Source organism: Cyprinus carpio, chromosome A7 (genome assembly GCF_018340385.1).
Source record: "Cyprinus carpio isolate SPL01 chromosome A7, ASM1834038v1, whole genome shotgun sequence".
NCBI classification, from domain to species: Eukaryota; Metazoa; Chordata; class Actinopteri; order Cypriniformes; family Cyprinidae; genus Cyprinus; species Cyprinus carpio.
Window position 1 is genome coordinate 10363072 of NC_056578.1, and position 12629 is coordinate 10375700.

At 36.7% G+C, this 12629-nt stretch overlaps 1 protein-coding gene across 1 annotated transcript; it reads right to left on the reverse strand.

Moving 5' to 3' along the window:
• Nucleotides 1-922: 922 nt before the first annotated feature.
• On the reverse strand, nucleotides 923-3874 carry dbx1a (developing brain homeobox 1a). Its single transcript, XM_019107274.2, has 4 exons — nucleotides 3383-3874; nucleotides 3192-3293; nucleotides 1775-1977; nucleotides 923-1576 (listed from the first exon to the last, which is right to left on the reverse strand). Exons 1-4 carry the CDS (start codon nucleotides 3729-3731, stop codon nucleotides 1304-1306), a joined length of 927 nt encoding a protein of 308 aa, XP_018962819.2. The 5' UTR covers nucleotides 3732-3874; the 3' UTR covers nucleotides 923-1303.
• Nucleotides 3875-12629: the final 8755 nt, after the last annotated feature.

Below are 12629 nucleotides of genomic sequence, written 5' to 3' on the forward strand. Positions count from 1 at the left end.
GGTGTGTATGACGCGTTCCCATTTAATCTATATTTTGTTGTAGGATAAAACAGATTACCAAAAGATTAGACGCTACTAATGTTTCTTCAGTGGAATGACAGCTTTTTCAGTGGCAAGCTACATTTTGCAACAAGTAGCAGTATAGATAAAATATTTAATTGACGTTTTTATGTCACATCTATAGCTAGCTATTTCCCAAGCAGTTTTAATAAAACAGCGCGAGCAAAAGCAATAAAAGTTAGCAAAGTTCGATTCGTTTTAGTGAATCGGTTCGTTCGGAAGGTTCGTTTAAATGAACTGAATGATTAATCTTTTACAGAATTATTCAGGTTAAAGTCTTAGTTCATTAATGTTTTTTTCATTTCAGTCATATTCTATTTTAAAAAAAGAAGATTTTATGCACTAATCTATAATAGAGAACATCAGTGATTTAATGTATTCTGTCTTTTTGATGCTGACATTTTAATTGAGAATTATTTATTTATTCAGAGCTTTTTTTTTTATTTAAGCCAGAGAAATATCCTCTATGGCTAATATTTATATTAAAGTCCCTTGTGCTAAAGTGTGATTGTGCTTGTTGTTAAATTGAGGCCGCTTATTCTTGAGGATTTATTTATATATTTAGTTAGTTACAAATTCTTCAGGTCAGGATATTCAAAACGAAGACTGGTTAAGAAAAATGGTAAGAGAGGATTTAAAAAATACACAATATATCGAACCAAATGATTTTTTGACTACAAGACTGTGCTTATCAACAGATATTTTACGTTATTTAGAGGTTGCATTCCATAATCGAAACCTAAATATTAAATATTGTATTCAAAGGGGCCTGTTGCGCTTGTATAGCCTATTATTTCTTGTTCTTTGTTTTCCTTTTGCAAATTATTCATAATTATTTGTAATCAACCACCCAAAACAAAGATGAAATTTACAATTTATTGCAAACAATACAAAACATTTTCAACATATACATATGCATACAACGTGGCACAAAGAGATAAATTCGTATAAATTATACATACGTCTACAACTTTAATAAAGAATCTAAAACTCAAAATTCTTGGTATAAAATATCCATACAAAAATATTTGTACAAAATACTGTACAGTTCTCCCCAAAAAGCTGTGCGACACAGCAAATCATTTTGCGAAGAATTTCCAAATAAGTAATTATAAACTGATGTGGAAAAGATTTGCTACAAACACTCGAACGTAGCAGTGAAATTATACGCCAATAAAACCACAGCATGGTTTTGGCGTACACTTGTGCTTGAATACATACATTATACAGCTGATTAGGTTGCTTATGAAACTGTTATTTCATCCTCTGATTCAGAAAAGTCCGAGTGTTTGAATGAAATGCTGGAATCAGTGCTGTTTGAAAGTTGACAGAAATGTGATGTAGCGCAAGCATCATCTTCCTCATCCTCAGAAGACTTTTTACCCACGTCGCTGAGATCTGGGTGAGGATTTGTTTTGGTTGGCAGGGTTTGTTCTCGGCAGCCGCCTGCAGACAGCAGCTCCCTCTCCTTGGAGTTTCTCCATTTCATTCGCCGGTTCTGGAACCAGATTTTGACCTGTTTGAAGAGATGCTATCGTTAATAATGGACGCCAACAGAGAAGTTGAAATAGAAAGTGTATAAAATGTGCCTATAATTTATTTTATATATTTGAGTTTTGAGTTTAGCGTAAATCATGTGAATTATATCATATGCCTATTTTTATTTAAATTAGCCTATTAGATGAGTATAATATTTTTCCACTCTTATATTCACCTGTGAATCTTTCAGTCCGAGTTTCCCTGCGAGTTTTTTCCTTTCTGGCTTGCTGATGTATTTTTGCTTCTGGAACATTTTCTCCAGAGCTTTGCGCTGCACATCAGAAAACACTGCCCGGCGAAGCATCCCTCTTCTGGGCTTCCCTCTCGCTGCAAGAGGCCAGGAAAAAGTTCCAGGAATGGGCACAACCGATGAAGGCGCTGTTACAAGAGACAAGTACATAAAGTAAATAATGCATTCATGCACACATTCATGGGCACCACAACACTTTCAAAGAGTTTTATTTTGTTTCGCCCAGGAGGCTAAAAGTTAACGTTGCGTTACTAAGGGCAATTGGGTGTTGCTTTTCCCAGGGACAATTTAGAGTGCTGAATGATCAGGGAGAAAGAAATCTTTTCTTCATTATAATCATTATTTTGAATTTATTCTCTTGAAATGTTTTGAGTGAAATGGCACGAGGTGACTAATTAGCACATGGGCCGGTTCCACGCTGCATTGGTATGGTAAAAAGGCAGAGTATCCTTTTCTATGAGCCTCCCACTGAAGGACAGAGGAGTTAATATACCGTGAACGGTAATTGTGTAGTAATGAACTGGCTGAGAAAAGACTCCGGACAGACGGCTAAGGCCATATATTATTGCCACAAAAGGGAGATTTAGGCTACACTTTCAAACTGAACGCAACTGCATGCCGGAATACTGATGACCGGGGACCGCGTTTTTTGCCCTCAAATAATTTTCATTAAATAAACACGAAAAGCAGTTGAGAGCGCTCAAGTTGTTTTGTAAAGGTATTCAGCGCGCGCAGTGAAAAGAGTCGTGCTCTATTATCATTTTGCGTCGATATAAGAATAGACTATGCCTCAAAAGAGCATTTTTAAGCTCGTATTTTAAATAGCCTGCTATGTAGAGCGCGTCCAAACCGAAGTGTGTCTCGCGCGCAGTGAGCTGAAGTGGATGTTTGGCAACTGCAACTATACATTTTCAATGCTTTTTGTCGGCGATTTTGTCGATTTTTCTGATTTCTCGCTCTCCATTCTAAACGCACAGCTCTCGATATTGTTCTTTTGCAACTCTTTCCACAAACACCAATCACACTCTATGCGGTCTTGTGAGAATATTGAAACCGCTCAATGGCTCCTAATGGGCAAATTAGTCCATGACTGGTAAACGCCCCTCTGTCGCTGGTTAAAAGTCTATCTTTGGCGGGTTTGTGGGTGGTTTGCCCCGGAGGGAGCTGACTAGATTGGTCATGGTGCTGACAGCATTGTTGGAAGTCAGCAGGCCGAAATGCTCCCTCACTGTGGGAAAGACCTGCGCCCAAAGCGCTAGTAATTTGAGGACTTAAAGAGGAGTGTTGACTGAATTCAGACCACTTAAATGAACTCTACATGCATTTAAATCTGAATACGCACCAGGGAAGTATGAGGAACGGACGAAAGGGCAGAATGAACCATCAAAATAAGGCACCGAGAATCCTTTGGGAAGCATGCCGTGAACGGAGAGTGGAGATGTGGCTAAACAGAGAAGCAAACAGAAGTTAGTACTGTATTAACTTTGACATTATTATTGGAAGTAGCCTATTAGGTTCGTTTAAAACACTCACCTTTCTTTGGTGACGGTGCCAAGATGGCATTCACCCCAAACTTGAGGTAGGTTGGATCCTTGCTAGACACTGGCGTTTTTGGGGAGCAAGATCCATGTTTCTCAGTGATGCTGGGGCTGACTCTGTCCAATAGCCTGGAGTGATCCGGGATGGAAAGAGGCGTTGCAGTAGGAGGAGAGGCGCATGGCGAGTGCGCGTCCTGGTTCAGGTAACCGCTGGGTCTGTTGATGCGCAGGAGGTCCTCCACCAGAAAGCTCGGGTGAGCCGGGAAAGGTGAATGCAACGATGCTGCAGGATGCATAAATGCTGAATAAATTGCAGGTGGTGCAAAAACACTGGGGATCATCATTGTCCCGACTATTTTAATGCGAAAATACAGCTGCTCCTGTTAGGATTAGAAAAGTCTCTTCTGCCAAGATCTGAACTGAACGAGAGGCGATTTGCTTCTGGACGTCTCCGTTTGGGAAGGGGTCCTTTATATCTAGGCCCCTGTAAGGGTCCTTTGAGGACTGACAGCCACAACAATGAGACTCAATAAAGTCCTCCGCTTGAGTCCCATTGAATGATGCCTCGGAGGTGCCTGATTGGTCCGATAGAGCAATTTATGATTGGATTAGACTTCATAAGATTTGAATGGCCGGGGCATGCCGCTTAACAAAGAAGATGTGGTCATAAATTTTGCATATCGACAAACTATTTACTTATTTATTTACAGCACAAGTGAGATTATCTAGCCAAATTACTCGTGTCGTAAATATATAGGCTACTCGGTGTTTGCAAATGTATTTTTAATTTACGACACACAATATAAACACAGAGTAATTTACAAAATTGTTTATTTTTTTAATGTGAGCATTGTTTTCGGATTCATATCAGTGACTAAATATATAATGCATTTTTTAAATAGAATTGCTAGAGTCTGAAACGTGCTTAGTAGATACTTTATACTTAAAAATTTAAAATTTAAAATAAAATAGGCAAATGCTCTTTAGGTTGTGCGTATAGACTGTGTATTATATGCACAGTTCTTATCCTGTTTTATGCCGTTCCTTTGGCTGTCAAGAACCTCTCGATTAAACCCCCATTTAATAATCATTTATGCTGTATGCTGTATACTTCTACTGAAATCCAATCTGGGCTCTGTCACGGAGTACAGCTTTAAATGGATTTGTGTTTGAATCGCCATGACAGATGTGTTAGATATATCCCCCGTGTTTGAAACCGGGCAAGTCTTCATTCACGTTTGCTGGGGCCCTCACTTTAAACACGCTCGCGAGACGTGTGCAGCTCCGTTTGAACCGTGAACTGTCAGCCTCAGCTGCTCGCGCCTCGCTTTCTTTTACCCTCACAAAGATCTCTGACACAAAAACACACCGATCTCTGTTTCTATAGACGACTAGGCTTATTCTGCCAGTTTAACCGCTTGAATAAAAGTGCATATGTGATTTGAAACGCATGTGTAAGAGGTGCGTTTAAATTCGTATTTAACTGATGTGAGAGTCTGGACACACGCAAGTTCTTCTCGTGAAAGGATGACTCAAAGCTTCATATTTTAGGGTTGAGCCTATCAGATAATTAAGACAAAAATAATATAATAAAAAAGAAATAATAATAAAATAATATAGTTAACATATATACAACGACACGCTGCTGCTCAGTGACCGAAAACGTTCGTTCGTTTAAAACTCTCATCTCCGGCGTTTATCTTCAAGAATCTTTTTTATTTATTAATTTATTTTTTAATCTTTTTTACTACGTGTTGCAAAATTCTTGAAAGTTTCATGTGTTTGTAACACGCTTTTATAGGTTTCACTCCTCCAAGCTTAAACTCTTTTTGAAGCACTCAAGCTTATGGGCCTCTATGCCTCTCATAGAGCTTATTTTGAATGTAGTAGATCGTATTTAATTATAACAACTCACCTTTTAATCTTTATTTTTAAACTTTAACAGTTCAGATGTAAATATCACATATAACAGTAATAGATAGATAGATAGATCTTTATTACATTAATATTACATTAATAATGTTTAGCATGCTTAGTTTAACTATATCAAACTTTATCAAATGACTCCAAATTGCCACCAAGATCATATTTATCCCTTAAAGTTGTCTGTATCCTTTTACCATTAGGATACTTTTTGTGAATCATTTTAACTGTACCTGTAAGGATTTCCACCAAGTAAGATTTGTCAGTTAATTATTATTATTTATTTATTTATTGCTCCAAAGTACAAAACACACGCACACACAGATGTGTTTACAAAGTTATCTAGTTAGGGACTTCCCATAAATTTCTATTGTACTTAAATTAAGCTAATTATAATTACTAGACCAACTCTATCCAGGACTTTTAGCATTTTAAGAAGTGAATACAGACCTTATTTACTCTCCTTACAAAATAATGATTCCTTAGGGTATATACAAAATGAGTTTATTTGAGAGTTAGCAAAGTTGTGTGGACCAGCTTTTTTAAAAAAAAAAAAAAAAGCACACACACACATACACACAAGCACATAACCTAAGCAAAAGTGATGAAGCAAATTACCAAAACAAAGCCTTTTCCATTATGTTAAATGTTTTTTATATAACTCCATATTTCTGTGCTCAGGAAAATCCTTCTATTGTTGTGGACTAGCAGATGGTTAGCTGGAAACATGGCTTAGTCTCGATGACCGAAGCTAATTTCTAATAGCTGTGGAAGCTTGGCACATTTTTTTCCTTTTAGCAAAGGCTAAAAACAGCTGGTGGGATTTGATTAAACCCATTAAATGCACATTTCCAAGACATTATGCCCCTCCGGAACACCTTAAGTGCAGACAGTGGAGAGGGGAGCAGCTACGGTGCCGTCTAGATTCTTTACACAGTTCGCTTATTTCACAACAATTTACTAAATAGATTAACTTGTGCATTATCTGGTGTCAATATTGCCTAGTTAAGAGAAGGGCTGAGTAAATATATTACACATGCATGAAGGGTTCTTTTGGGATAGTTTTACTGGGTGTTGTGTCTGGCAGGTGGTTAGGTTTTACTCCTTTTTTTTATTAGATTGGCTTGCCTTAGACAAACAGGAAGTCTTCAATTTTTGTGCTTCGTAAGTGCATTAATTCTTCAAATTGTTTAAATCTAGCAGGACAAATAGAATTTTTAGTTCTTTGAAATTAAATGTTGAAGTTACATTCCATACAAGCTTCATATATTGTGAATAATCAGTTGATATAGCAGGCTGTTTCTACCAAAGCGTGATTTTTTTTCCTTATTTTTCTAAGCGTTCAGAGGATTTGCATTGGCAAAAAATATATAGAACCGCTGACAAGCATTAAATTGATATTAACTCGGCATTTAACATAACCCTACAAAAAACGCACATCTACTGAACAAAGCCTTTAGTACGCCTGGTCTCGGTCCACCTGTTCTTTGATATGTCAGGCAGCCAACCCGCGTTTGGTCACAGCAGGGATTAACGTTTTTCTTTGGCCTTCAGTCTTGAACCCTCCATTGGTTGTCACCGTACGCCGTGTCTGCAGGTTTGGATGAAGAAAGGACTGGGAAGGCAGATACAATTTTTCTGAGATTATTAAATTCAGATGTCCCTCCTATTTGGCTGGCTGCATAACAGGTGCTGTTATAATCCTCTTTACATGGAGGTATTGTTCTCCAGACTCAAAAACAGGAACAAGCCAGGCTATTCACTGTTCTACAGGCCAGTTTTTTAAATTTCACTGACAGCTTAGGCCGTCCCTGAAGCAGGTCTTTTGTGCATAACTTCTGTCCATGACTGAATGCAAATTTAATTGCTCGTTGATGACAAAATGTTACTGATAGAGTTTGACTTTGATTTTTTTACATTATGTAACTTAACATAATTGTTTATCAATCCAGAAAGCATAGAAACATGTTTTATTGTGTTAAGTGGCTACAGCACCTTTTTTTGACTGAAAAACGTCTCATCACAAGCCAAATGATTTTTCAAAGTTGTAAATAAAACAAAGATTATTAGATTAGCTACTTTTTACAAGGAAATACTATTTCAGAGTTTTTTCTTCAATTTTTTTTACATTTAATTCAATGTATTACTTGCTGTTTCTTTGTATCAGTTGTAAAATTTTTCAGGAATTTCTGAGTGAGAACTCTTCTACAGCAGAATGTTTTGTTTTTCAGTGCATAAGAGTCTGATGTGCTCCAGTGTAGACTTTGTGAGTGATATATCAATATTGCCTCATAATAATTGCTTCATTTAATGCTTGTGGTGTCTGCTGATGCAGAAATGTATAATTTATTCTCCAATAATGATGATTGCGTCCCAGCAGAATAACTGGAGAATTAATGATTGCACAGAGCAGGATTTAAAAGACAGCATCTGCCAAATACATTTCAAACATCTCAAACAGTTTCCTGTTTTAATTTGTGAACTGTGTCCAAGTAGGTGGTAATGTTAGTGTGGATGTGTCTGTATGGATGAGGCCCAGGAGAAACGGAAAGCCACTTAAGAGAAGGACAGAGGGACTCCAGCGCCTGTTGCCTGGTCTGCGCTGACACATTTAATCGGATTTTGAGTGAGTGTGGGTACTTATGTCAGTCTGCGTTTTGTCAGAGCCGCAGAGTGCTGGCTGGTCACAGTGCCTTAATCTCCCCTGCTTTACCTTCTAGAGGGAAAAAACCCCAGAAAGCCTCATTTAATTCACATATAATTCTCACTGAAGCGCTCTGACGCATTAGCATAACAGCAGGAAAGCATTGCCTTTTCAGTGTTTTTTTGTGAATGTGTGCTTGACTGTCCTTTCTAGTAAGGCTTGGTGAATGTAAGTTTTACTTAATAGTATAGAATTTTGCATGTTCTGAAGAAAAGGTTAGTGGTTGTTAGGGTGTTGCTAGGGTGATCTGGGTGGTTGCTAAGTTGTTGCTTACTGACACAAATAAAAAAGCCCACCTCTTAAGTCCTATATCTATCTATCCTTGTCAACTGAAACATTCAAGTACAGTATCTATCTATCTATCTATCTATCTATCTATCTATCTATCTATCTATCTATCTATCTATCTATCTATCTATCTATCTATCTATCTGTCTGTCTGTCTGTCTGTCTGTCTGTCTAACTATCTAAAGATCTAACTATCTGTCTGTCTGTCTGTCTGTCTATCATCTGTCTGTCTATAATATATCTGTCTGTCTGTCTGTCTGTCTATCATCTATCTATCTATCATCTATCGTTCTGTCTATCAATTGATCGGTCTGTTTGTCTGTCTGTATCTGTCTATCATCTATCTGTCTCTGTCTGTCTGTCTATCTATCATCTATCTGTCTGTCTATCTATCTATCTAGCTATCTATCTGTCTGTCTGTCCGTCTATCATCTATCTGCCTGTCTGTCTATCTGTATCTGTATCTGTCTATCTATTTATCTATCGATCTGACTTTCTGTCTATCATCTATCTGTCTGTCTATCTGTATCTGTCTATCTATTTATCTATCTGTCTGTCTGTCTGTCTGTCTGTCTATCTATCTATCTGTCTATCTGTCTGTCTGTCTGTCTGTCTGTCTATCTATCTATCTGTCTATCTATCTGTCTGTCTGTCTGTCTGTCTAACTATCTAAAGATCTAACTATCTATAAAAATTGCTATATTTCTGTGTTTGTATTTATTTTTTTATTTGTGTGTCTATCTATCTGTCTGTCTGTCTGTCTGTCTGTCTGTCTGTCTGTCTGTCTATCTGTATCTGTCTCTGTCTCTATCTGTCTATCTGTCTGTCTGTCTAACCTATCTATCTATCATCTATCTTTCTGTCTATCAATCGATCGGTCTGTCTGTCTGTCTGTCTATCTATCATCTGTCTGTTTGTCTATCTATCTATCTAGCTATCTATCTGTCTGTCTGTCTGTCCGTCTATCATCTGTCTGTCTGTCTATCATCTATCTGCCTGTCTGTCTATCTGTATCTGTCTATCTATTTATCTATCGATCTGACTTTCTGTCTATCATCTATCTGTCTGTCTGTCTGTCTGTCTGTCTGTCTGTCTGTCTGTCTGTCTATCTGTATCTGTCTATCTATTTATCTATCTGTCTGTCTGTCTGTCTGTCTGTCTGTCTGTCTATCTATCTATCTGTCTATCTGTCTGTCTGTCTGTCTGTCTGTCTATCTATCTGTCTATCTGTCTGTCTGTCTGTCTGTCTGTCTGTCATAGATCTATCTATCTATCTATCTATCTATCTATCTATCTATCTATCTATCTATCTATCTGTCTGTCTGTCTGTCTGTCTGTCTGTCTGTCTGTCTGTCTGTCTGTCTGTCTGTCTGTCTGTCTGTCTGTCTGTCTGTCTGTCTGTCCGTCTGAATTCAATGAAAAAATATGGTGTAGGATTTGCAATTTTTCACTCAGAAATATCTTGTAAATTTCACAAATAATTACAAAGAAACAGCAAGTAACATTTTTACTTAAACATGAACATTTGAGAAAGAAGGACTGAAATAACATTTTCAAGTAAAGTGTACTCCAATAATCTTTGTTTAAAATCATTCCATCAGTAAATTTTGAAAACAACATTATTTACAAGTAGCAAGCTTCAGATCTTCTTTTCTTATACGCCGTCATTTTCATTTACCTGCACCACAAAAGAAGAAAAGTGCAACACACAAAATCTGTCTATTTACCAAAAAATGCAAAATCTTTTTTTTTTTTTTTTTTTTTTTTAATGGAAGAGGATATGAACTTTTGAACCAGGATATGGACAATTTCAGGTTAAAAGCTGTGAGCCGTAATGAACCCTGCGGTCACTGCACAACATTAGATTCACGGGCGGGTACTTTAGTCAGGCTAACGGTCCTAATGAGCTCTGACTGACTTTGCACTCGGGCACAGCAGTGGGCAGCCCCCTGATGACAGGACGCCAGTGTGACCAAAGCTCTGCCTGCTTTACAGCACAACAGTCATTCATGTTCATGAAACTGGTCATGTGCATTGACGCAAGTTTATATTGACTGATCTTGTTACGCATTGCTTTAGTCAATGGCCTCAGTGATTCAAGGGTTACCAGACGTCACTGGTAATTACCATAGAATGATAGGCCTAATATGTTTAAAGTGTTAAAAAAGGATATCTGTTTTGCTTTTGTTGATCTTTAGTTTTTAAGTCCATTTCCACCACACAATTAAAAAAAGATAATTGTGACTTATTATATCACAATTCAGACTTTAAAAAGAAAGAGAGAGAGGGAGAGAGAGAGAGAGATAGACTCTGAATATTATATTATAGGTTGTGCACATTATGTGTGATGTTTCTTACATATACTGTTTTTGTTACTCCACGTGACCTCGTGAACTGTCCTTAGGGGACAAATAAACTGTTTGAAATTGAAACTGGAATTCTGGAGTCCAATTTTGACTTTTTTCTTTGTATTCTGAGTTTATATCTTTTTTTTTTTTTGTTGTTGCTTTTTTTTCTGCCACAAAATAATAATAATAAAAAAGTATTTCTTTTAAAAAAGTACTTATTTTTTAACACATGGAGGAAAGAAGCTTCCATAATTTTTGATCTTGCATTATTTGCACAAGCTTTCTTGCTACATTAGGCTGCACTTTGCTTTTCCATTTAAACAGTTACCAATTACCTTATTAAGAAACATTTATTATCATTATTATTATTTTATAAAGTTATCTTTTTAATTTTTTTGTACTAGGAATCTTCTAACAGTATGCCATGACTCTAAAGTATTGTCACTATCCATGACTTCTATAGTTTCTATACTGAGCTAATGATATTTTTACCATAACAGAAATATTACTGCATCAATGAGGTATAAACTCATTCTCATATATAAAAAAGGGTATAAAACAATTTTTATGTTCAAATAGGTTTTAAGTGGACCTTGTTACGTCAGACATTTTTACATGCATATGTCACTTAATAGCTCTCGAGATGTATATTTTGGACCATGCATTTTGTTCAGAGATAAATATGTCGACAATATGTGACTCTATCTTGAAGTATTGCTGAAGTATATATTGTAGATATTTACTTTATTGTGACCCACTCCATAAATCTTTTAACTGGTTTCCTTTTTTTTTTTTTTTTTACATATCTGCTCTCATTACCAGTTCCAGTTTGCTTTTTTTCAGGTCTTTTTTAATCCACTTTATCCCAATAGGTGAATTGTTTGAATAATCAGTGGAGTTTCAAAAGGTCAGTGGTGTTTTTTTTTTCTTCTTTTAACGTGTCCTTATCCTGGACCTTAGCTCACCCCAAATACTTTCCCATTGGCATCTCTAAACACACAGGGAAGGAGATTTCATGGAGCTTGAAATGCACAGAAGTTTGGAAGCGAAAGAGAGGGAGCGACCCTAATCTGAGGCAGGCAAGCTGACTGTTGTGTCACAGTTCAGTCTTTGAGGAAAACTTAGTTAACTTTATGAGCTGTATCCAATGTTCTCATCGCACTGTGACACAACATCATGGTGTAATCACCTGTTAGAAACATGACATTGTTTACCAAAGTCATGCAAACAATGTTACTTTATGTTAAACTATATGGCTTCTGCCAAAATAACCAGCACAATCTGCATTTCCTTCAAAAAATTAAAAAATGTAGTTCAAATAATTATGGAATAAACAGAAAACAATATAAATACATATAAAATAAATAAATATATAACAAATTATGAATAATGAACAGAAAATAAAATTTTCATTTAAAACTTGAATTTACAAGCTCAACACTGTTAGTGCTGTTATTTTTATTTTTTGTCTCAATTTCTAATTTTATTGTGCCGTTTTATTTATTTCTTTAGAAAAATAATAGAACATTCGCTCTCCACATGCTACAGGATAGTCCATCAAAAAATTAAATACACAAAATAAATAAATCTGTCATCATTTACAGAATTAATTTTGGCTTGAACTAACCATTAAAGGTGTGATTTATATGCTAAGTTTTCAATGAGCGATAGTAATAGTGATGATTTTCTCATGATATTTCTAGCAGCAGATTCTTTCAGCAGAGTATCTGTCTCCCTGTTCTTTGTCCCTCGGCCTCACTGAACAGATTTTTGAAGGCTGTGTGTGTGTGTTTGTGTGTGTGTGTGGTGTGGGGGGATTCTGGGGTTGTATCAAAGTATCCAAACACTTCCCTGCTTTTGCATAAGAATGTGAGCCTGGTGCCTCTGATTTCTCTGAAGATGCCCGTGGCACTGACATCTCTAATCCCTGAAATATTGTCCGGCCTGTCTGAATGGCAGTGCATCAGAGCGCAAGTGTA